At 38.1% G+C, this 27,569-nt stretch overlaps 1 protein-coding gene across 1 annotated transcript in view; it reads right to left on the bottom strand.

Annotated features, from left to right (window-relative positions):
• ARHGAP18 (Rho GTPase activating protein 18) overlaps positions 1-25,530 on the bottom strand; it is a 94,331-nt gene extending 68,801 nt beyond the window's left edge. The window contains exon 1 of the mRNA XM_064649523.1: positions 25,398-25,530. Coding sequence (XP_064505593.1) covers positions 25,398-25,441 — 44 coding nt within the window. The 5' untranslated portion in view covers positions 25,442-25,530. The remainder of the gene's footprint in view (positions 1-25,397) is intronic.
• Positions 25,531-27,569: the final 2,039 nt, after the last annotated feature.

The raw sequence follows: 27,569 nt of genomic DNA, 5'->3' as shown, positions 1-27,569 counted from the left end.
TGATCTAGTGAGTGGCATCCCTGCCCATGGCAGAAGGGTCACTTCCAACCAAACTATTCTACGATTCTATAATCAACTAGATAAGAATGCACCATTTGAGGCATTTACATTTATGTGATAAAAGGAGGACATCATTGAGAAAGGAGATTGCAAATCAGTCTACCTTGCTACAGAATCCAAGACTCCTTCAAAGAGTTTAAATATTTAGATTAAGATATCATGCAGTGCCTTTACACTCAATATAATCAGTCACCAAAGCCAAGCAGATCACGTGGGGTTCTCATGCTTAGTGCTCTCTTTACAAAGCAATTGATGAAAAGATGACTTCTCAGCAGTGCCATCCTTCATCACTGCTTTGTGGGGTTTGAATATGCACGTGTTCAACACATGCTTTTGAGTCCTCACTGCAGAACGATTTATTTTCCTTTTTAAAATTTTCCCAAATAAAAAAATAAATCACATTTATTTCCATGTTTTGTATAAATATATGAGTGTACATTATCTAAATGCTTAGGGTGATTTTTCACATTCCATGTTCCTAATATGTTAATTATCAGCAGGTAAAAATGCAACCCATGGAGAAGAATTGGCTTGAGGAAATAGTAACGGGTCAGCTGACAAATTTGAATTCACAGGCTGACTTCAATGGCAGTAGATGGATTTATTCCTGCTGAGGTCCAGAAATCCCTCTGGAACCAATGCCAGAGTGTTTAGACAACCAGTGCAGTGCTGCAATAAAAGAAAAACTGAACTTTTAAAGTATATTTTTAATGCAGGAGAGTTTCAACCTTTTCCTTGCATTATTTATTCTAACATTTGTTCAGCTGGATTTTGAACTGAGCAGAAAATGTCTTGTCAGCTCACTCGTCTAACTCACATTGAAATAAAACGGCAGCACTGCCCTTGTCCAAATTATGTTTCCAGGGTTCCAGCCAGCAGGCAGAAAAGACTTGCAGTGGAAAGTTGTTTGTATACCATAAGATGAAATCTAACTCTTATTAAGCTTCACACTTCATGTATTGCTGCATTCCACTACCTAAAGAACCACATATGTGAAAAGTGTTCTGCAGCTGTTAAAAACCAATACTATGAATAATATAAAAATGTATATTACAGGTTACTTTACTCTTAGATGTCTACAGCCATACAACTGATTTTACTCCACTGAAAGTCTGCGAAAGAAATGCACTTTTAGAGGGTAAAATCCTCTGCCTTATGTTAGACCTCCATTTTAGCACATAAAGATGAATCATGTTCCAGGATTGCCCATCTGTCTGATAAGTTACACCTTTAATGCTTTTATGTTGACCTTCAAAATATGGAAGACACAGTGTTCAGTTACAATGTGCACCATATGGCATAAACAATGTGGAGCAGTCAGTATTTCAAATGTACAGTACTGATATGTAGAAGGTGTTTCAGATCAGCTTATATATCCCTGAATAGCAAAAGTAGGGATGAAGTCACATGTGTACACAGAAAGCTGGTAACATGTTTGCTAGCCAGCACATGGTCTGATCCCACAAGCTAATGTGTAACTCATATTCAAATTTTCATAGGATTTTTTTTTTTATGAAAAAGGATGTCCAGTATTATAAGGTAGCAGTTCCATACATGGGGGAATTTAGCAAGCAAGACACAGTTGTCACTGAAACAACTGCAAAGACATGGGCAAATGTAAGAGAAGTGATACCTTCCCAGCTTTCTGAGTTTTCACCTGCTTCCTCACTGCCCTCCACACACGTATTTAAAGAGCTGATTTGTTTCCCATAGCGAAAAAAAAAAAAGAGCAGAAGAAAAGGGAGTTACACTTCTTAGGTTGTTAGCTTTTCTTGCTAGTTGCTCTAAAATGTATCTGGTGCACTCTGGTGGCTGCTTCGGTAATTCTTAATTCGATGACTTTGCAAAAGGTGAAACAGTAACTACCAGTGCTGGTTTTGAGATTACCCATATGAAAACTAATGAGTACATGAATTTAATCTAATTTATCCAGTTTGGTTTTTCTTGAATGCATCCTCTGGAGAAATTCAGATCTTGTCCATTGCAGCCCATCTGCTTACCTTACGTAAATCACAGCACAGGAGTCGAGTGGTGGAAGTTCTCATCTCATTTGTTTTATGATTTACTCATGGTCAAACAGCTGCTGAATTTTACTCGGAGAGGTATATCCGTTTCTGTAGTGGTAATTTATCCACATTTATTTGTAGTGTGACCTTGCATAAACCCTCACATCAATTCTTGCTTCCCTTTCCCCATCCATACTAAGAGAGTTAACAATATCTAGCTATTTATAAGGATTATTCACCATACGTTCAATTACACTGAAAGGTACCAAAAAATGCAGCATGTAATTTTCTGCTACATCACTATGTTTACTTTTATTTGGTGTGTGATTTAATAGGGATAAAATGGCACGGATTTCTGTATCCATTAGCCCACAGAACAGATGATAAATCTAGTACACTTTGCAGTACCTCCACATGAGGTATAGAACTTTTGCGGAAAACTTAATACCACAACTGATGTTTCATGCCACGTTTGGAAAGGGAAAAGTCAGTACGAATGTTGGGAACTACAGGATTTTCACTGATAACTCTGAATGCCACCTTTCTCTTAAGCTAGTTTTGATACAATTTTGATTTTATAAACCATAACTTCACTTATGCCACCAATTATGAAAATACAGTTGTATTTTCAGAATGTAATGACCTTGGTCCTGCTTAATTCTCCCAAAGTGTTACCTAGATGTGGTACACACTGAATGCATTCACTGCAGAGGCAGACATAACACTGGTAGCATATGAAAATGAAGAGAAAATAAAAAATGTGGAGCATGGCATACCATATTCCCATTCAATCCTGTTTTACATTTATACAAGGCAGCTGTATAACTCTTCAAAAAGAATTTTTCTGGGTTAAACACACTCCATGCTTTTGGTTTTCCTTCAGAGGGAGATCTTCCATCCTCCTGACTCTGTGCATCTGTTCCAATTTGAACTGATCTTTCCTGAGCATGAGGACTCTGAACTCTGTGGAGCAACTAGGACCTTGTATGACAGCATAGATACCTTCCTGACTATATTACACAGTATTGTGGAAAACACTAGCTTTTCTCATGGCTGCTTCTCACATCGGTGCTTCTAGTCCCTTCTGTGACTGATCTGAATATAATGCATTGTCTGATCCGGTTTGAGCAGAACTGCTGAATGGCTTGTACACCAAAGCAGAGGAAGCCCCTTCTGAAATGTCTTCTGAGATACTACACTTCTGAGTGGTAGGGAGCATTCACTTTGTTGTTGTGAGGCTACTTTCATGAAGGCCAGAAACCCTGGGTTTGTCTCTTCTCTCTTGGACGAGAACAACATCCAACAACACCAAACCCACTGAAGAGGCAGGAGTGGAGAAGACTCCTGTAGCTCAAACTCCACAGCTCCACCTCTCTTCTCCTTTAGGTCAGGAAGTAGACCCCTGTATTCAGTATTTGGGGTGTAACAATGGATGAACTGAGCAGCTAAAGTTTCATCAAGCAGGACAGAGAGGGTTGCTAGCAAGTGCAGAGAATACACTTGAAAATAAATGTATGATTTGCTGCTTTAAAAGACAGGCTGTATCTATCGTTCAGGTTTACAGTCCATGTCAGTTACCACCACCCCCCACTTTAGATCAGGTTTGAGTAGGAGCTGGGAGAGTGATTTCAGTCTACATCTGGCTGGGAGGTTGAAATCATGCTTCCTCCCACACATGTTAACTAAGTCAGTCTGCATATTGATTCTTCCTCTACCCTTCTAATTTTGCTGTTGCCTGCAGATTTGATCACAGCTGAATTTGTAGCACAAAAACATTTGGTGAAGTAAAACAGAGCAGCAACAAAAGAGAAGAGTTTAGTCAGTCAGAAAAGCTCACGACAATTGTGACACAATCCTAAGCTGAGCAAGCCAGAGCTATCCAGAAATGTCACTATGCGCTGAGAAGAAATGCTTCAGAACAAAGAAAGGAACAACTGAGTCATGGGCTGTGAGAAAGAAAACCACTTCTCTATAAGGGTTGAAGATCACTCAGTAAAACTTCAAGTTAACACAAAGCAAAATATTCTTAGTTCTTCTTTACTGAGAAATATATTCATTTTGCATCATCTTCTTTCATCCCAAACAAATAATAGAAAAATGTTTCCTTCTCTCATATTTTACACAATTCAATCAAATTCAGCCATCCTTAATACAGAATATCTCAAGCTGTCAGTGTTATTTTTGCTATTTTGAATCGAAACAATCTTTTGAATTCAACATGAATTTTAAAAATGGTTCACATTAACTCATAACTGCATTTTCCAGAAATTTAACTAAAATCCAAAAGAAGGGTACCATACTTTGACTACACATGAGATCCTAACTACGGTTTGAGATATACCATATTAATGGGACAATAACTCTTTAACATGTTTGCAAGTGTCAGAGACAAATGAGAAAGAAGGAACAGAAGTTCCCACATTCTCGCTTGCCTCACCTATTTCATTAACTTACCAGGCTTGTTTCTGTTACACTTGCATTCTGTAAAAAGTCATCAACAGACACAACCAAATTTTTTTTTACATCTTTTCTATAAGATAGCTTTGACAATGACATTTAGCACATGCAATTTTGAAAAAATTGAATGTAAGTATATGATGTTTGGAAGCTATTTTTCAACAGCATTATTGTAATAAGGATTGGCCAAATTTTGAACCAAGAAATTTATAAATATAAACTGTAAGAAAAAAAATATATTGTTCCTGATTGTACTTCTGATGTTTTTATTTACTCTTCAGAGGTATTCAAAAGTAACTGTTATGAATAACAACTACAAGGAGAATTAACATGAATACTTGTGCTAAAATTTGTATAAGAAATAAATATTTGAGGTTTTGTTTCTTTGTGATTGAAAGCCAGTGAAAAAGCTGAAAAAAATATCAGTCATACAGCAAGAATAATAACACCTCACAGTACTATTATAGCTGTTCTATAATACCCTGTACCAAGAAATAAGTATAAAGTTCATAAGTATTTATAGGCTGATGCATAGCCACACACACAAGTCACAAAGAATTTTAAAGAAAGCAACAAATTTGTAGCCTGTAAGGCCTCAGTCCTCTAGGGTTACATTTGTGACATTCACAAATGACTAAATTTAATAACTTGTGTGTTGCAGCTAATTTGCTCATCTTTTATTGCAAAGAAATTGTGATAGACAGATTTGTAGAGCAAGGTTCAGACAGAGCTGCAGAAATACAAGGCAAGAATATACTACCACTGCTGTGTATTTTGGAAGCAATTGCCAGTGTTAGAGAAGGCTAAACTTTAACATTTGGCAACATCTGTGTAGTTTCTGCAGGAAAAACATAACATTTGCAGTTCACCTGGAAGATATTCACCCCCCAAAAAATTGTATTTATGTTATAGTGGGTAGATTTATTTTGATTTACTATAGTATCTTACTATTTAATAACTCACATTATGTACAATACTGTTCACCATATGTCAAGAAATTAAAAAAAAAGAGAGAGAGAAGCTGAAGTATCTTTTAAACAAGCACGCATATGTGGAAAAGCAGTGCAAATGTACGTAAATGTAGACATATACATAACATAAATACTACAAGGGCATCTACAATCAAGTCTCCTGAAATTTCAATCTATCAAATACAATCATAGGTTCACTGGGAGACATTAATAGAGTCTCAAACAAAATCAGAACAGTAGTGCACGACACAAAACCATCTGTGGAAGTGGGGTGGTTTGCAAAGGAGGATGCACACATGTACACTGAGACAAAGATGAGTATCCAGGGAATGGTTCCAAGCCATATGGCTGCCACAGGGAAGTTGGGGTCAGAGTGAGCAGTCACAACGTGCAACTGCATTGGTGTCTGGTCTTTGACGAGGAGCCATCTGCAGCCCTTGGCTGCCCTTGGTTACATCTTGGCACTTGAAAATCAATAGAAACAGTGGTACTAACTTGCATCAGTGGAAGCATGCATCCTTCTCAGGGACAGAAAGCTATTCCCAGGATCAGGGAACACTATCCCTTATACATTTTCATAGTATCACAGAATCATGGAATATGCTGAATTGGAAGGAACACATCAGGATCATTGAGTCCAACTCCTGGCCCTGTGCAGGACACCCCAAGAATCACACCATGTGCCTGAGAGCATTATCCAAGCACTTCTTGGACTCAGACAGTCTTGGTGCTGAGACCACTTCCCTGAGGAGACTGTTCGAATGTTCAACCACCCTCTGATATCCAACCTAAACGTCCCCTGACTCAGCTCCTGACTCAGCTCCATGCCGTTTCCTTGGGCCCTATCACTAGTCACGAGAGTGAAAGGATCTGTACCTGGCCCTCTGCTTCCCCTTGTGAGGATGCTGAAGACTTCAATGAGGTCTCCCCTCAGTCTCCTCTTCTCCAGGCTGAACAGACCAAGTGACCTCAGCCGCTCCTCATACAGCTTCCTCTCAAGGCCCTTCCCCATCTTCATTGCCCTCCTTTGGACATTCTCCAACAGCTTACTGTCTTTTTCATATTGTGGTACCAAAAACTGCACACATTACTCAAGGTGAGGCCACATCAGTGAAGAGCAGAGGGGGACAATCACCTCCTATGAGTGGCACATTTTCACTAAATAATAAACACACATTGACAGAAGGCACTATAATCTGGTCACTAATATTTCCATCTCAGAGTTTAGCTGAGTCCATCCACCCCTTATCTCAGGACAATTTAAAATATCATAGAACCATCAGCATCTCCTTTGTATCCTTTCTTGACCATAAAAAAGTGCTGCATTATCTTCTACACTGTGAACTCTTGTGTAGGAGAGACAGACAGAAGAGGCAAAAAGCTGAGGATTGCATTTTGCTTTAACGAAGGGTAACATTTTTGAAGGGGCACATTGTTTCCAGACAGCCTATCCTCTCTTTGTCAGTAATTAAACATTTTAACAATCCTGGTATAGTAAATCAGCTGCATAAACCTTTGGTTTCACCACTTTTTCCAGGCACATTTTCTACCATCTTTAAAACTGAGATACAAGGAATAAGCACTTTCAGTAATTCAAGTTTTTCACAAATTCTCATTGAGAAGAGACTCATCCCGTATGAGAGCAGGCATGACAGTGAAAATTGTTGGAAAACATTACAAAGAAGATAACTCTGATACCATAAGCTCTGCTGCTCTTGAGGGAATTTAGCACCTAATTATTTTAACTTTGTTTTGGAACTTCTTTAAGAAGTACATGAGGGGATAATCACCTGTAGGAGCTTTCATCACCTGCTGGCTGATGTACAAAAGCTTCAATTACAAACAAGTACCTCCACTCCTGGAGACTTTACAATTTTCCCCAAACTATAACACTGTTATTATAAATATCATAAAATCAAAGTTCTATTAGCTTAGGTGGTTAGGGACAATCAAGCAGTAGTCACATGAAAATTACATTATTTGTGTTTTGCTTCTTTCTGTGCTATGACATATAATCTGGATTTAAGAGCTCAAACTGCAAGGTGAAGGACAAATTACAAACATGGCAAAACCAGCACACAGGCCACAAACAAACATGGCTCAACTATTATACAAATGTTATTTCTGCCTCATTGCCTGCAGATACAGATATATAATGATCAGCACTCTGAATTTTCTAATTGCTTAATTGGCATTACCACAGATTGTATGAGTTACTATTTTTATGGTAACAGAGATTATAGATATTGATAAATAGATAAAAGGCAAATTGATAAATTATATGGAAAATGCCTACATTGTAGGACAAGAAATTATCAGATTTCCATAGCTGAGATCATCAGTTTATGAAGAAGGTAGCCTTACTTCATCAAAGGGTGAAAAAACTTGGGAAATGGGGTTATAAATGACAGGACAGTAGAATACTGCAGCTTTTCGACTGCCAGAGAACATGAAGCAAAATGGTGACGCCACAAGAGTCAGACATTAGGCCTCTCCTGATTTTCCAGGACTAATATTTCAGCCACTAGTTCCTGTCCTGTAAGCTCAGCATCAGCTGCAACACTTTGGCTCTTTCATGCTCATCTCTGAGGGGATACAGGAGAGTAAGGAACCAGGTCGGCTCCTACCAAGACTTCAGTCCCTTGGCTTTGCTGCTGGCCTGTTGCTGCTGGAGCTGGATGGTGCATCAGCCTGTTATCAGGCTTGTAAATTCTCTTCTGAGGAATAAATAAATAAATTCACGAGTGAATTGTCTGTTTGGATTCATAAAAGATTTGCAATATTTAAATATTTAAATTTTTTTTTCCCTGTGGCTTGGTTTTTTTGGTCTTTTTTTTTTCATTGGGTATAGGACAACCAATATTTTCTTATTCTGCCTTCTTTCTGCATTTTTTGCTTAGATCACCATTTATTTCAACATCATTCTTAGCACTATATAGGTCTTTTGAGAAATAGCACTAAGGTAAAAGATTAGACTACCCTTTCCTTTGGGTAAAAAAAAACAAAACTGACGGGAGGAGGGAACAGCAATGTGAAATTTCACAAGGATTCACGTTACTCCCCCCAAGGCTCCCACCAAAATGATGGATTACCATGTGTCAGCTCCCTCTCCCTTTCACATTCAGAACAGCATTTACAGTTCAGGCTTGGCACTTGTCAACAGTACCCAAGTTTTGAGCACTTCCCAAAAGAATTAGAGGAATTACGGAATGGGGGCTTTCTCACGGTGGCCTTCTACACTTTAATTTTGCCAGTTGACTCTTGCAGCATGGGTAAAGAAAAAACACCTTAGTGTAGATAAATTTTATCAATATAGAAGTACTTGTAACATTTAACACCTGTTCAGGTATTTAGGTGGCTGTATCAGTATGAAGTGATTTTCTATTGCAGCCAGAGTAGGGCTTTTACTAGTAGAGCTATCATTTCTAAAAACCCCTTTTCTCACTGAAATAGGCAGGTTTTCAAGAGTGCAAAAGCCTGAAAAGCACTTGCAAATACTGGGAAAATTAATCTTCAGCCACTGAACCTCCATATATCTATTAGTTTTAGTTTTACCAAAGCAACAGCACAAACACCACATGTCTCTACACTGGTTTTGGGCATCCTGGCCCAAAAGGGGGGAAAGCTGCATGCCCATTAAAATCATTCTTTTTTTCTTTTCCTAGCCTGTTAGTGTCTTCCCTTCAGTTGCTTTGGAGCATCACTAAGAATTAAGACAAAATTGCTATAAAAGATTATTGTTATTCTAAGAGCAGATGCTCATAGGAGCAGTTTTTAAACTGAAGATTTTGCTTTTTCCTAGTACCAGTGTCAGAGTCATGTATTTGTGGAAGCATCGGTTTACTATCTATCCAAAATGCATTTCATTACAGTAATCACAGGAAGATATTTTCACAAAGAATCAGCAGAATGTATAATGTGTGCTGTAATGTTATGGAGAAATATATATTACAATATATAACCATAATAGTCTTAAATGTCTTAAGTGCTGCCTGAAGTACTACTACATGGGCAAAACTGCAATGTTTTTCCCCTTGAAGCAGGTACATAATTTTTTAGCTGCCAACAAGCTGTGAAAGAGTAATAAATGTAGGATGTTGCCATGTTTCAAGTACACTGCTTCAATCAGTAGAATTCCCTAGTTTTACCTATTCAGTTTAGGTAATATTGTAACTATTTTAGTCAACCTAATTTCTCATTCTTTTGACTGCACATAAGTACTTAAATGAAAAGCATAGCTAGTATTTTAAAATAAAGCTTCATCGCAGTTGCTTTCCAAGGACCCAGTATGTGTACTGTATTTTGTATTACTCATATTTAGGGACTGAAAGTACAGAAGTGTTGTAATAGATGATAATGTTTCATTCTTAAATTATTGGCATACTGCAAAGTACAGAAGAATACTGGGAATACACTTACAAATCTACCAATAGCATTTACTATATTATTCTTGGTGTATGTTAGAAAGACTTTTAAGCCATAAAAGTACATGGCAAACTCTTTTGGCATAACACATTCTTACTGAAGTAAACAATGAGCATTAATATAGAATAAGTATTTGCCTAAATTGTACAGTCAGATCAGGTTTCCTGTTAAGAGGCTGATTGTCCCAAACATCCAATCAAAATACAGTGAAAGCTGTGTTTATGTTTAAAAAATATTCAGATTTAAACTATATTAAATACCATTTCTAATTCATGGCTCAGTTGAATATGCCTTGCTCATATAAGTAATCCTAGTGATTTGACTGCCAGCTATGAAAATTATAGGATCAATTAAAAAAACCTCAAAAACGAAAAAGCCACCACAAAAAAACCAAAGACAGCAGGGAAGGTGGTTTACAGATGAAGGCAGGGACCTAAATTACCAAGCATCAAAGTGGAAAAAAAAGAGTAATTTCAATGGATTGTTCACTATCTCTTCCAATACCAGCACTAGGGGGAATTAAGTATAACTACAATGAAAAAACTGATTCAGAACAAAATGCACGGTGTGGCATTTCACATAAAGTGTCATTACACAGCGCTATTGCTTGCCACAGGATGCTGGTGAAGCTAAAAGCTTACACAAGCTCTCGGCAAGACCGAACATGTTTGCAGAAAAGACAGCCATGGACTATTACTAAACACATAGAAAGAACATCTGGCTCAGGAATTGCCTGGTTACATCTGGTTGCAAGCCGGTGAAAGCATTGGGAATATCATCCCTTCTGTAAAACTCTTGTATGGTAGGATACCAGGTAGATGAACTTTTCATCCAAACCAATAGAGCTACTAGTCTGTTTAAATAGACCATAATTTAAATAATTCTGGTTTCTTGTAACAATGGAAGCAGTGTAAATCCATATGAATGACAACAAATAGAAATAATGATTCAGTATATAGGACACTAGGAAAAATATTTTTATATTCTATAATTATATCATGCGGCACTATTTTAAAAATTAACTTTTTTAAAAAGTAACACATCCTGTTTACATTATGATTGAATTTCTTGAACTTACTTTCTGAGGATACAATTTTCTGATTAGATTTAAAAATATCATCTTTTATGGAGATCTGGATCACATTTAGCATGCAGTCACAAATAATTCTCAGGAACTCAGTCCTAAACATCGATCTTGTGATGTACAGGTTGTCCGGCTCCTGCTTTGCAGAAATGAAGCAATTCTTCAATTCTAACCCCTGTAGCTGAAACATTTTAAACACGGAGTAACACTGACAGTGTACTTATCTGCAGAACACAGGCCCCTTTCTAAATTGCAAGCCAAGTTTTTAGCTCATAGTGGATGTTTGGTGTTATCTTAATTCAGTGAATTATGTATTTGTAAAATAAACATGCATTTAAATTTTAATGGTGCATTTTAGTCAGTGAAACTGTTGCATTTATGCCCTGATTGGAAATGCAAATATCAAAAATGTCGATGGACAAACAGAAAGACATCCTCTGCAAAAAGTCACTCAACTTTTTGAGTGACATCTGGAGTTAAAGAATTAAAACTGTGAAATACATTTTGCGATAGCAAAAGGTAAAAATAATAAGAATACTTCTGGATTGGAATATTCTCTAAGAAAATTTCTCTAAGAAATTTCTCTAAGAAAATATTCTCACCGTAAAATGTCAGTATATATTATCAGCTCCTATGTCCTTCAAAAAAATCACATGCCTTCAAAAAATTACATTCACAGACTATCTTGCTGATTGTTTGGTTTTGGTGTTACATCTGAGTCAGCAGGGCTGAAACCTAAGAATAAATTTTAAGCTGTATTTACTTCAGACTAAACCAAGGTAGATGGTGCAAATAAAAGAAATCCCCTTGAGAATACTCACAAGAACTCATCTGTTTTAAGATGGTATTAAATACAGTTTACACAACAGATCTTTAATATAAGCACTCTGTATTTTGTTTCCTTCCGTTTCATTCCTAAACACTTGATCACTATTCATACATTCTGCAGTGTCATGAAAATACCTGCAATATTTTATTTTATCTATTAGGGCTTGCAGTTTTTTATTTTGCCCAAATATTCGTATTTGCATGCAAAGTCTCATTACTGGAAGCAGTATATACAAAGGAGAACTGCAAAATCAAATTCAGTATATACAAAGGAGAACTGCAAAATCAAATTATTTGCTACGTTAACAATCTCAGCATGAATCTTGCTAATACAAGAGTATGTTCAAAGATCTTTTGAACTACAAATTAGTATTACATAAATTCCAGAGCATGATTCTAGAAGTGAATGAGAAGCTCAGTCTCTGTGCAGCCAGTTCATGGTGTGTTCCAGCCTGTGGAACCATCAACCTCAAATACGAAGGAATTTTGTTTTTCATAGTGCTTATCTAATAGGAAGTGTAGACAGCAGAGTAGGACCATTTTAACTTTCTGTCCTGATATTAGGAATATTTTGTATTTTGCAAAATAGACAGAAGGTTTGTTTTCACTTCCCTCAACAGCTATTGGGCTAGCGTAGATGGATTTGGGGAGACCTCGGCCATAAGCCCATTTTTCCCAGAAGCTGGGAGTTCTGCTGCTGGAAGTTCAGAGCTGACTGACTATTTCTGCTGTCAATAATCATGATTTTTGATAATAATGGATCAGAGCGCAACAGTTCCCAAGCTGACACTCACATATTCCTTTCCCCCTTTCCTATGTATTAGAGAGATTTGTAACCTTAGGATGATCTACAGCACACATACACAGTGCTGGACAATGGTGGGTGCAAACCCGGTGCTGTCTGTAGCCTTCATTGTTCTTGTGAGTACTGACATCTGCATTTTCTATTCAAAGGACTTCACTTGAAATTATAATGAAGTTTATAATCTTGAAAGGTACAGAATTATTTGCCTGATTTTCAATATCAGTCATTTTTAACTCCCCTTTATCCATGTCTGCATTTCACTGTGCCCCCAAACTAAAGTCAGAAAACATACATAATGAGGGATAGGATCTTCAGGCTAAGTTCTCCTACTTCACGACCAACAGTGGTCACTCTTCTGTGCATCACCAACTCAAAAGGAGACTTTTGTTAAAAAAATACAAATCCTCAGTCATCTGTTTCAAGGAATACTTTGTCATTTAGCAAGCTTTTACTTTATCTCCAATACCAAATGTATTCAATATATGTGCACATACCACTAGCTGTCAGTCAAAGCAGCACCTATAATGAGACTATGATCCAACAGTGTTCAAATCAGTTTCTCATGGATGAGTTTTGGAACTCCAAGATTCACCTAAGTATCCCAACAATTTGAAGTTCAGGGAATAGTTGAGGCAAATATATTTTTGTGTCCTGAAAGTAGCAGCTGTCAGGAAATACAGAAATATCAACCTGATATCCAGTTCGAAGGCAGGACCCTCCAGCTCCAGTAGCTTCAAAAGATTCTGCAAACTCTGTGCTTGGCCTTCTGCCACGAGTGGTGATTACAAAGTCTCATGATATGCAATGCTTACTCTTTTTTTTTTTATATACACCCCAAATGCCTGTTTTTTTCCTCATGACAACTTTTGGATCTTGCTGTTCCATACAGCATGCTCCTAACTACAGAACTAAAAATAAAGTGCTGGTGCAGAACAATGTCTGATGGTTCTTTGGGTACTTACTAAAGCAGATGCCAAAAATAAACAAGACTATACTATATTTAATACATGGATACATTTAAAAGGCTTTTATTATGATACAATATGCATATTTACTAAAACATAAATTGGAACAACTGAGCTTGTCATGGTGCAAGTAACAATCTACCACCATTTTTTTCCATCAGATTAAGGAGGAAACAGCTGTTGTCAGATGGTAGCACGATGCCAATAGTCAAACAGGAAGGATTACAGCACTCAAGTCATCTTAATCCTAGTGCATAAGCATTAATAGAGGGTTTTCTTTCACCGCAAATGGCTAATGTAGCTAAGCTCTGACACTGGCCTGAACTTCTCACTTACCTAAGAAAACTCTACGCTGTTGTTAGCAGCACAGTAGATGAAGTAATATTTCCTTCAGCAAAAATGTCATGAAGGATTTACAAATCTGATGTAAATACTTAAATTGACAACATCATAAAGGCCAGAACATTAAAATGGTATCTCTGCATTAGCTCTAAAGACACCTTGAAAAAAACCATAACATCCTGTACTACACTTAAATCTATTATAAACAGCTTATTATGATTTCCTATTTATCAAATTGAACTGGACATTACACTCTGCTGTGTGAGAGAGTTCAGTGGAAATTGCCGAGGGCAAAGAGCACAGGGGGACTCAGTAAATACCAGGCAGTTCATTGCATGGAAACTGCTTTTGCTTAGGAGCAGAAGCACAGTCCTGAGAGACTAAGACACTTCAAAATGACATTTACTTAAACATCCCTGTTCTGTCCTAATTTCATGTCTCTCTTAACCCATAACACTGAAGATCTTTGTTGATCCCATTTGTAGCAAGTATCTGTACACATGCATGCATTCTTAATTCTTATTTAAATTAATCTTAAAAAGATCTACTTACCTCATATCATTACTGCATTTAACAAAGACATGTTTTAATGTTCTTTTAGGATTATCATTTGTATTTTCCTGAGTTTCATTGCTATTATTAATATTAAAATAGCAGTAGCTTTTTAAAATTCCTTCAATTTTGTTTCTGTCAGCTTTTATTGACCATACTGGGTATATCACTTACCAGAAGGCCAAATGCCACAGTGGGGAACAAAAGCTTAGGACAAATTTGCTGTTGCAGGTAGTTCAAAGGATTATCATCCAGCCCAATCCTTCAACTTTATTAGAAAATGATCCCTTAACTGAATTAACTATCCAAGTAGGTTTTTATCCAAATTAAGTTTCCATCTTAAGTTTGTCTAGGGGCAGATGGTAGCCTTTAAACCATTCTATCTCATATATGTAATTATAAATCAATACCATGTCCCTAATTTGCAAAGAATATGTGCTTTCCTCTGGCTATAGAATCTTTTGTCTCATAATGCTCGGGTCTAATAGCATTTACTGTCATAATAGCAGAATGTAGTGTTTATTTAAGATGTTAATCTGTTGCTAGTACTGGCCACCAAATGTGGGGCCATATGTTTCTCTACTGTGAAGAACAGAGAGGACCAAAATTGCTTTTACAGAATTATAAATTCCTACAGGAAAAATACATGGGTGATCAGTTCTCCTCTTTCACCTAGCCTTTGCTGTAGCGATCCCACACCAGCGATGTCCAGGAGTGAAGGTCCTGCATCTCACCTCTGTGGTAAAGACTCAATTTAATCATCTGAGATAGACCAATACTAGTTCTAAAGACCAACTAGTCCTAGTTGTCAGATGATATCACGATTGTAATTGTCTTTCTGCATATGTACAGTCATCTGCACATCTGAGCAACTTGGACTGTAAGGGACGTCTCTACCCAGAGGAGTTTGGCTCTTCTATGAGAGAGGCTTAGAGACTCCTTTCCTCGCAGAGGAAAGGGTAAGGTTCGTGAAGTAAAAAATAACACACATTACTTTCTTTCTAGACAGTTAATTTCTTATTCACAGCAATCAGAAACCCTAATGAGTGCTGGAATTCTGTTATTCCTCAACAGCTGTTAAATGTGTATCACAATCCAGCCTTCAGAAGAAAAAAATGATTCTCCTGGTCCAAGACAAAGAGGACATACAACATACTGCTGCAACAGCATTAATCTTGTTTACAATTCTTATTAAAAGTGGCCTAGCCCTCTTTACACTGAATATTATTTGCACTTACAATCTCTGTTCACTTTTTGTATCCAATCAAAAGTATTACAGAAGTTTTTTCGAAGTACTAATGTACTACACTCTTATGATAATTGAGTGTCATCTCTCCTTGCTGTCATTTGAATAAGTGTAATCTTCCAGCAAGTATCCCAATTCTCAACTGAAGCAGTTCCCTTTCAAATGAGTGATCATCTGAACCATTTAACTAGTTCAAAGTCACACTTTGGCAAAGCATGAACTGAACCACTACTTCACTTTCCTGCATGATGAGACCACCTCTTATTACAAATTTTGATGGGATCTAATGAACCCACTTAGCACAACTTTTCATAGATGCTTAAGGCTTTTTTCATATTAGGTCCATCGTAATAAATTGTGTATTGGAGTTTCAGAATCTTATTTCAAACAATAAATATTCCTATAAATGCACTAGTCAATAGTGATTTTTTTGATAATCAAGTACTGTAAAACCACTCCTCCTCCTAACTTTATGTGGCAAAATATTTGACAAGAATCATAGTTCTGATTCTGTAGTTCCTCTGTCAGTTGTATTATTTAATGAAATTACTGTTTTCTGCTTGATTTAATAGTGAGTACATACTGTTGCAGTTTTTTTAAACTTTGCATTTGACTCTCATAAACACACTGTTGAATGTTGATTTCTGGAATTCGTAATTTCTGTGCCAAAAACACATGTTCTAGCAGTCTGTGTTCCTTTGCAGAAGTTGATATTTTTTCCACAAATGCTTCTTTTGTCACATTCATTCAGCTATGCTCCATTTTTATAATCAGTATTTTTAAAAAGTTGAATATGACTACCAGTTCTTAGCATCAAGTAAAATCTGACAATTCAATGCTAGATAAACAACATTTTTATATATATATATTCTTCTTTTACATGGTAAAATTAAGCTTTTATTGAAATTTCTGCCTTTTTTTGACTCCTGCCTTTACAAGTTAAGTATCGGATGCAGCACTACACACCAAGCTGTTAGTACGGTCTCCTTCACCGAGCTGCCCTGTACAGCTGCAATGCAAATCATATACAAACAATGCTGAGGATGTGTCCCAGGCTGCTTTAATGTTTCCTTGCAGGTTCTGACACTCAGATTCAATAATATATAATCCATCTCCAGAAATCTGGGGTTTGGAGAAAAATTTAAAATTGGATACTGTTATAGAATGGACTATAGGGGTTGGTTTGCATAGGGGAAGGGATCCTCTCATTTTTGCAAGAGGAAATGTTAATTCCAGAGAAAGGGAATGAAGGTAAAGATACATGTAAGGAAGGGGAAGTAGGTCTGGTTCTCATTACTTGGTTTAAATCCCCAGGCCATTTAGTTTTGCCTCAGGAATTATGATAAAGTCCATGATGTCAGTGCATGCCCTTGTCCCCAGTAAGAGGAGATCCACCACTCCACCACCTACAAACATTCCAACTTTGAAAACAGTATTAAACAAACAGAATTAAACAAAATAAGAAAAAATATCTTTGCCCAGGCTTGACTGGCCATAAGGAAGAAACAAACAGAATTTTTAACTCCATAAATAATATTTGTCTTGTCTTTAAGTTTATTTTTGGGAGGACACGAAATATAAGGATTTCTGCTCTTAAAACTGCTAAATTTATTGAATGCCTATGACTACTTCATTTCTGCTGGACATCTTTGTGTTCAGCTTGCCTCCAAATGTCATACTTGACCCTTATTTTTTTCTTGTATTCTGCTTTTCAGTCTGGGTGGATATTTTTAATGTCACTGTCATTGACATGCATTTCTTTTCTCTCACTATTTGTTACTATGCTCCATGTGAACAATATTTTTTACAACTGCAACTATATACTGGTTTTTTTCACAAAGTCACCGAGTTCTTGCCATAACATCGCTTGATTTACATACCAGTAATTCTGAAAAATGTCTCGATTTCTAATTATTCCATCTGACAACCATTCAAATTCCCACAGCTCAGCAGGACACACAGCAGGTCAGAGCTGTTCTGGGTTGCTGGCTTCTAGTAAGCACATTCTAAAATGTGCCTACCTGTATTTTTTTCTTGAGTTGATTTTCTGTTGCTTTTCACTGTACTTCAAGCTCCTGATTTAAATCTCTGACCTCTGAAATCTTACTTTATACAGCACTGTTTGTTATTTTGATCTTCGTGGTGCAAAAAGAAAAATTATTAAAGTGATACAGCCCTTCTCTCTGAGCTGATGGATTGTGATGCCACACTGTTTGGGGTTTTTTTGGCAAGAGATGATGAAGGAAGTTTTGAAAACACAAAGAAGGAATGAGGCTGATAAAAATTTATATATATTACATGATAGAAATCAAGAATCCATTGATTCTATTGATCAGTGTTGCAGGGGGAAAAAAAGATAATATCAGGGTTTTCAATTACTTACTGCAGTCACTTTTGCTGAGAGGATATGTCAGGAAGGATTGAAGGAAGTAAGCGTCTGAGCAGAAAGGGTGAGGGAATGAAGGTGTAAGTGGATGCCACACATACTCTTGTACTCCCTAACAGAATGAGGAAAACAACTACACAGTTATTGAATCATCTTCCTTACAGTGTTAGAAAAGCCACCACATGGTCTACCCAGGCAACGCCTGGTTTGACAGGTAGTACCAGAAAGAGAAAACACTGTCTGAGAAATAACCACCATCCAGCCTTCTCCTCAGTGGCAAGACTCACCCACCACCTCCAAACTGTACAAGTGTCTCTCTTCCCTTCTATCGCATCTGGCAAGCCTGGTGGAAAAAAGAAGTGGTGAGTGTCCCAGGTTATGTTTCTTGGAGCACGGTGGTGAGAAATTAAATGATAAATGATAACAAAATATTAGTGATGGCCTTCTTTAGTCAAAGATCTAGTTAAGTTCAATTGAGGGAAAACTGCTGGATCGGCACTCTTAATTCGAGATTTTTTTGTCATTTATCACAGATTGATCAGAAAGTGGTTTAAGCTGTTTCAAAGCAGCGATGAACAAATATTCTTTTTCTGAGACAAATGTGCTGATAGAGGATGGTGACTTCTTTGCAGAGCTGACATACAATCATTTAGTAATTCCTTTTAGTCACAATGACCTGAATTGACAACTAACAGCATTTTGCTGAGTGCATGCTTTTTTCACAGCTGACACTTTTAAAGAAAAATAAGTGTTCAAACTTACATATAAATGATTTCCAAGTGTAAGACCTTGAGTTCTCTGTCCCACAGCCTCGCCACAGGCTTCTCAGATGTTCAGTATGCTCTGAGGAAAAGGATTTGGCAGCTCCATAAAAAGAACTAAGAACTGTGCAGCATCTTTGATTGAAAAAATAAATGGATTTATCTAAACACTATATAAGGTGTGAGCAAAAAGTCTACAAGAAAGGATGGGGGTTGGGGGGAGGGAGAGCAGGGGATGAGTCAAAAAGTATAGAGACAAAATGAGAATTGCCAAAAGTCCTGAGTCCTGACAGCTGACAGGACACTTAGCAATACAAACTGAATTATGTATACTATTCTTTGACAGTATAGAGAAAAAGAAAAGTTAATTGGCAGTGAAGTTGCTGCACAGTAAGAATGGAGTTGAGATAAAAGACAATCTTGGCATGGCCATGCCAAACCTTTCTGACTCAATATTCCGTCAGGATAATGACAGCAAAAGCCAGACAACTATGAAAATCTGTGGATAATACTAAATTTCATTCAAGATGGAAGCAAAGTTTTTAAGGTTTGGTAAAATTAAGGCAGGTAGAATAGATGATCTTCTGCCCCAGATATTGAAACAATTCCCCTAAGAATTCAGTGGTGAGTAATTACAAAAATCTATCGGTTCAAGTGATGCCACAGTACCAGAGAAGGTCAATATAACAAATATAATTTAGAAAGAGAAAAACTGAAAAACTGGCAACTTTACACCAGTTACTCTGAGCTTGATAGTGTGCAAGTCTTTTTCCAAGAAGTTCAAAGGAAAGGACATTTTGAGACACAGAGATGAATGGAAACCTGGGATAAAATACAAGACCTTTACCAAAATAAATACAGATTTTGATAATAAAATAACTTGTATTAAGGATGAGGGGGCTGCAGCAGATATATCCTATATGGTCTTCAGTATTGCAATTGATACTGTAACACATAAGGAACATAACTACGTACACAGTTAAACAGGAGATTAGGAACAGTGGAAGTTTGTAAACTGGGGAAAGGTTTATCTGAAAAGACACAGTAATATATTACACTGAAAAGCAAACTGATGAATTGGGAGAGTCTTACTATTAAAATTTCTCAAGGTTTCCTCTTACTAATGATCTTTTTATTTAACATTTTCATTCATAACTATGGCACAGAAAGAGGCACGCGAAATTTACTCACAGAATGAAATTAGGGATATCAATTTAGAGAAAGTCCAGGATATTATACAGGAAAAAACAGATTAATAAGGGGACTGGAAAAATAAAAATTATACACAAATGCATGCATTTCATAGACTTAATAACTAGATTTTATGCTATAAGCCAGGGGACTCATCAGTTTTAAATGACTACTAATTGGTCATAAGGCAGGCATCAAACATAGTGTTGTACAGCAATAAAAAAGGTATATGCAGTTCTATGTATATCCGGCTATATCGGACTAGACAGCAGACGTCTAATATAATCACGAGCATTGATCAGACATTAATTAAAATCATAGTGTCACTTCCAATCACTCAAAATCAAGAAAGGTGGTCAAACATGGACAATCACATGGGAAAGAGCAGAATCTACTCAGCATGAGAAGCCAACAAGCAACAATAAAACTGCTGTTTGTGAGTTCTCACAAACACAGCTATCATGGGTGGGACAATCAATTTCACTTAATGGACAATGTCAATGGAAAAGAAATACGTAGAAACTTTCCACTGGCAACTGTAGGTAGAAAATTAGAAATCCATTTCTAAATATCGAAAGGAACAAGGTTCTAGCACACCCATTAAGAAGGACAAAAAACCTAATCTTTAGAAAAAGCTCAGTATGTTCATGACATGGATAAAAGATGTACATTTTATAAGTACATTTTATAAGCTTTCTATATCTCTCAGAGAGATAGAAAGTTCTTTTCAACCTGGCATCCTTCTGTGCTGTATTCCTACACTAAGGCATAAGAAACAACAGAGAGTGGCTATGTTAGATATCAAAAAAATCATATGTTAAAGACTCATTAAGCTTCTAAAAAAAATTAATTCAAGAACTTCAGAAGTCAACAACATCACTTCAGGCCTATTGTGTCCTTATATGATAATTATTTTAATCTATAATTTTACAAATGAAAAAAACATCATGTACAAGTATACCTTTGGCTTGAGGGGGGGAGGAGGGGTTGGTAAGAATAAAAGACCAGCCAGTGGTCCATGCAGACCATTTGTATGCTAGTGCAAGAGCATAAAGAGCCATAAAATAACACCTGTGCTCTATAACCTCATCTGCAGCACTCAGCAGAACCCTGTATCCTTTACTTGACTATCAGAGATGACCACACCAGTACCAAGCCCCCACTTAGCTGGACTCAGAAATCATGGTAGTTTGTTCCCTGGGATGCTCTAAGAGGGATATGAAACTTCTGAAAAAGAAGTTTCACAGGGAAACACGTTGCCCAAGTATGGTAGCCAGGGATGCTGAACCAAGAGGTTCAGACTGTGTGCTTTCGTAACAGCAACAGCAGCAGCTTTAACCTTTACTGGACCTCTAAGCAGGTATTCCTTTCTCTGCTTCTTCATCCTCTCAGGAGAGAGGCTGAGAAAAGATGCTCCTTCCCCAAGCTAACCATGAACAGCCACATGCTGAGGTGTTGGAGTAGCCGCAGTGCAGTGTCTTGTCCAAAATTTTTGAAACTAGACTCCTTTGAGAAAAATGCACTAGGCCAGTTAGAAACATTCCTCAGGCAGGATTCAGTCCATCAGCCACATCTTAAACCATGCAGATACAAATCATGGATTTTAAAGAAGCGGACAGTTAAGTTCAGGCACATACCAAAGCTACACAACCTCAGTAAGATCTCTTCGTTAAGTGTAAAGATGTTGGAATCAGAGCAGTGAAGTAAGATGTAACTGACAGTACAAGAAGAAGTTTTTTTATTTGCTGGACAACTTTTTAAAGATATAAAAATTTCACATATAAAAGCAAGAACCTCAAGACAGCTCCAAAATAGCCTTATTAGTTGCTGCTTCAACTAAAAATCTTGTTACATTTTACGTAACCACTTTCAGAGTCAGGTTATAAAAACTAATAGTTAATTGATAAAAATATTGAACTTCCAAAAAGGCACTTCAAGCCTGGGACTGCACTTATCCACCTCTGTAGCTTAAACATTTGAATTTCCTAAAACGAAGAACTACCACAACCTGCTTCAGTTTGAATTTCTGCAATACAATTTACTGTGCAAATCTCCTTGGTAGCATTGAACGTTCACTCTCCTTGTGAAAGTCTTACATTCATAAGTCTATGTCTTTGTCTTCGGTTTGCTTGTGTTGCCCAGTGTTGTCATTGAGAACTGCTCTATCTGCTGCCATCTCCTTTGTTTGTTGTTCTCAAGAATCACTGCTCATCTCATTTTTTTGTACACTGCTCTGCTTTCACTTGCTGCACAACCTTCATTTATGTAGAGATAATTGCATAAAGTATATTTATAGGAAAACATCTCGCCTTGCTGAGAACCTAATTCAGTATTTTTACAATTAGCTTCTTGGCTGATGCATTCCCATTCAGTGAGCCTGCTTTTGTCTGACTGAAACTAATCAGAAGTTTACGACTCAGCTGAATGGGACTTAAATGGGCACAGAATCATCCTTTATGAGGGTTAATTAATTAAGGTAAGTATAAGAGACCAAGTACTGCTACACTATTTCTTAGAAGAAATTATGAGTATTGTATTTCAATGTATTTACTTCTGAGTTTCAGAAAGGGTACTTTTTAGAATAGTTGTATAGTGCCCAAGGTTTTAGTATTATTCCTATAGCTTCAGGATCCTATGTTTCGCAAGGTGTCAAATTCAAAGACAGATTGCTATGATGTCCACATTTCTGCTAACTGTGCAAGTCCTAAAGTGATTGGAATTAATTATCTGCTTCTCAGTAAGTACTGAATTAAGGGCATAGTTACTATTCTCTTAGGATCTGATTATATTAATTGTTTGGGCTGCCCAGTGTACTATTTTACTGGCATAATCTAATCTTGTCACAAAATGTATTCTTAGAAATTCCTTAAGTAGAGTTTTTAATGTTTAAATATATTTTTCTTATTATATATCAGCACAGTATTTATTCACTTAACTGTGGCATAACCTTAAAATCCAATTCATGGACCAGGCCTCAATGGTTAAGAATTTACATGGAATACAAAAGTGACAAATGACCCTTTGGATTTCTGTGCAGGGGGAGAAAAAGTCATAATGCTGCTGATAAGCATTTTTCCCAGCACACCAGCTACCAAACTATTCTTAACTCAGTCTGACAGCTTACTTTTTGGGGTTCCTTGCTCTTAATTGGTTTTTAACAACTTCCATTCTCATTAATAGTAAAAAAAATATTATTGCATGACTAGCCAGAATCCTAATAAAATGGCTTAATCAGAAATCACAGTATTTCAGGAATATGTCAGACAATTTCATATGTATGCCCTCTTTTCTACATCACTGTTTTCTGAATTCATTTTTATATTGCTGGTCACTTGCTAAGGGACGCAAACAATAAGCACTTGGTAATGCCTAATAGTAGTTGTTTATGCCTAACTGACATTCACTGAAACATCCACTCCCTATCTGTCACGATTTTGTGATATGAATGGACAAAAGTATTAGGTGAATTTGCTAAAATCAATCTGCACTTTAAGCCTACAGACTCACTAAAGATGACAGAGTACCCTTCCCTGATCTGTTCTCTGTGCAAATATGCCCACTTGTTGATGCGTACTGGTTCCAGGAACAACTGTTGCTCTTTTATGTCCTGTCAAAATACTGCCACTATTTACCACTCCAGCAAAACTCAGTGAAGTAGCTATCCCCTTATTTAGCACTGACAAATGGAATTTTATCCTAACTCATGCACATTCAGGTCTAATAAATTCCAGTCCTTCAAATGTTGCATTTACTGAGTCCCTTTTCAGCCACATCTCCAATGGCTCTTCTTCTTCTATAAAAGCAAACTGATGGGCTTTTTAACATCTCCCCTAATTTTATTGACTTCTTTCACCCAGTACTAAACTACTCAAATTCCGCCTTCAGAAAAGGCACTAACCATGCATTTATTAAACTTTCAGATATGTTCTTCACGCTTTTTCAATCTCTTGATGCTCGTGCAGCGTGAGAAGAGCTTAAGTTTATTGAACTTGTTAGCCTCTTTGCATCTTTTCTCATGATACCCACAAAACACTTGACAGTGATCAGGTTGCTGCTGGTTAAAGAACGCAACTTTATTGCTTTGCCACTTTCATCCAGCTTTATGCATTTAAGCAGTTTCCTAATTCCCGTTATATTATTAAGTCTTTGAGGCTGAGATCGTCTTTTAGTCTGATGTTTAAAAAGCAAATAGAGTCACGAACCTCTTGTTCAAAAACAGCAGTAATGTGCTGCTAAACAAATAACCACTGTTCAGAGGAGGGCAAGAAAAGAGAGGCAGGAGTAAGAAATTGGCAGAGATTTTTCCTTCTTGACTTCCTTCTCTATTTTCCCAACAACGGAATGCAGCATAAAACTGCACAAATTTATAAAATTAGAGTTGTGATTTTGGTAAGACTTGCGGAATAGGTTAAACGGCGGTTAAACATCCTATTGAAAAAAACAGGTTAAAAACTGGTGACATTACATACTTCTCTCATGTAATTCATGTCAAAGTACTATTATCTTAATAACTGTTTAAAAAACCCCAGAAAACTAGAGACGGCAGGTATTCTAGGACTTGAGTTGTAAATCATACCAATAAAAGATTACAGTACAATTGATTGCCCTTTTTTCCACTCTCTGGCTAACTTGGAAAAAATTAGGTAATTAAAGCAGCTCCCAGAGCTGGTATGCCTTATGTGAGGATGCTGCAACAAAATATCACTGCTTTCACAAATTAAATTTCTGGCTCAGTGCATGCTCCCCTTGATCAACTATTTTGATGCACATAAAGTATTCATATACGTAAGGAAAACTGTGATTCAACAAAATACAAGAGGAACATCACCAAGACTGCATACTTTTTTGCTTTCTCTCCATTCGATTCAAAAATAGTTGTATTTGTCGGCTAAATACTATTTAGAATGCACGATACTGGGAAAAACAGATGACAGAAGCCGTATTAAAAAAAAAAAAAAAATATGCAATTTGTCTAATCCATGCTATTATAATTACGCCACACAAGTACTTTAGAGACACCAACTTTCCAAAGTTATTATAAACTAATAGCGGGTATTTTCCACAGACACGCTTTGTTCTCCTGTTGTGCCGCAGTCCGCGCTTCTGGGAGCGGCTGGGAAGAGTCCGGGCAGGAGAGCGGCCGGCGGGTCAGGCACCGACGGGAGCGGACACGCTCAACCTGCGCCGACATCCCCGCCACTGCCACTGCCACTCGCTCCCGCACCTCGCCGCGGTTTCCCTCCCGGCGGCTTCGGCACAGCCCAGGAGTCGCACCCGGCGGGAGGAGCAGCGCGGTGGCCGCGCTCGCCCGCCCTTACCTCAGGTGCAGGTAGTGCACCAGCTTCGTCACCACGGTCACCATCTTCCCGAGTCACCTTCCCCGCCACTGCCTCGGGCGCGGGAGGGACACACGACGAGCAGAGAGACGCTTCCCAGAGACTCCTCAGTCAGAGACTCCTCAGTCACCGGCTCCTCGCTGCTGCTTCACCCTCCTCAGCGCCCTTGGCCAACAGCAGCTTTGCCCTCGGCTTCCCCCGCCTGCCCCGCCCGGCCAGAGGGCGGGGCCGCCCCCCCCCTCCGGCCGCCCTCGCCGGGGGGGTCGCGCCCGGCGCGGCGAGGTCTGGCAAATGTGCGGGCTGAGGGGCCGCGGGGCCCCGGACGGCTCGGCCGCGTCCCCGGCGCCTCTTTGCGGGGGAAGAGCGCCGGGAGTCCCGCCGCGGGTGGCCCAGCCCCGCTCCGCTCGCTGCCGTCGAGGCGCCCCCCGCTCCTCTCTGCGCCGGCGGCGGGGCCGCCCTGGCAGGAATGGGGTCGGGCCGAGGGGTAGGGGTAGGGAAGCGTGTGGGGGCGTACGAGCGGGGAGATGAGGTGTGAGTGCCCCGCGGGACTGGGAAGCCGGTCCCGTCCCGGCGTATGGCACGGCTGAGACCTGCACGGTGCCTCTCAAACGCTGCTCGGTGGGGAAGAGTTAAACGAGGGGCAAGGGGGATGAGTGTTGGTCTGGGCAACCTGCCTCGCCGTACCAAACTGATGTCTGCGCCCCGTTCAGCTCAGCAGAGGACGGGGAAGAAGAGATGTTTTGATTATGGCGTGTAAGCAGTTACGCAGGAGAATTTGCCATAGCTCTTTAATCTACCAGACGTAAAGGACTGAAGCAGAACGTAGATAACTTCAATCTGGGAACAATGAAACACCTTTGATGTTACCATAAGGGTACTAAACCACTGAAATTATTTACTACTGGATCTTGGATCTCGTGAAATTTCAGCGATACAATGGCTGACCTCCTCATATAAACCACATATAAGTCATCTCTACATCTGATTGGTTTGGGTTATGGAAAAAAATGTGGGTCTTTATTGCTGTGAAGATTGGCCTAGATGATCACAGAGCAGGGGATCAGAACAGTAACTCCAGGTTTTCAAATCTAGTAATATTAATTATTTAGTTTGTGGTGCACTCCAAATTAAGAGTATCCCTTCAGCCTTATTCTCCCCTTCTTGGCATCCACCCTAGTCACTGAACCAGACAAGGCTCTTGAAAAAAGTTGTATGTACTGAGTGTAACTCAAAGACTATCGTAATGCATACATTAACTTGTATGAAGAAAGTATACAAACAAAAATGTTTTCCGTATTTTCTGATTCAGAATGCTTGAATAAATGACTTAGAACTGCTGAAGGATTTCACTGTGTTGGTAACATTCAAACTACTGAAACTCAGAAACAAAGATAAGCCACAATACATGAAGTATTTCCAGTTCACCAGGGAGTATTTGGTGTCTATGGGTAGCTAAAAAGTTTAAATAGTTGATATAAATTAGAAGGCTGTATTTGCAAGATATAATTATTCATATATGTATATAATTCATATACATATATATTCACATACACATATATACCCATATTCAGTGTACGTATCTATACATATGCTGTACCATGTACCACACCCTCTTGAAGTAAACTGGCTACTGTAAGTTGTATTTCAGTTCTTCTAGAAAGAACTGCTTAGAAATCCCCATAGACAGTAAGAATTTTAAGACGGTCTCTGGTTTGTGGTAGTCACTAATCCCTTTTGTCTGCACATTCTTGATAGTAGACAGAATTCTAGATAGTAGACAGAACACAGATTCTATCTGATAAACATATAGGAGATGGTGTAAATAATTAAAATAGGGGTTTTTTCATAATGGATAAATACTGCAAGTTGGATATTTTTGTCCCATTGTACATACGGTTTTACATCCCGCATCCTCAAGCTTATTGTTTCATTACTGTTATTATTTTACTCTCTATAAATTCTTTCTGTACTTCTTGTATTTCTCAGCTTATGTCAATGAAAGCTCCAAAACATGTGCCCTTCACTTGCTAACTTGTTCTCATGCTCTGTGCTGCTCTCTACACCATTTACAGATCTGCTCCAGTGGAGCAGAGGTAGGCTCTTTCACCTCTATCAGGTTTAACACAGCTGCCTTCTTTTTTTTTTTGTACTTCA

This window comes from Pseudopipra pipra, chromosome 3 (assembly GCF_036250125.1).
Source record: "Pseudopipra pipra isolate bDixPip1 chromosome 3, bDixPip1.hap1, whole genome shotgun sequence".
Taxonomy (NCBI): Eukaryota; Metazoa; Chordata; class Aves; order Passeriformes; family Pipridae; genus Pseudopipra; species Pseudopipra pipra.
This window is presented reverse-complemented; position numbering and strand designations above follow the sequence as displayed.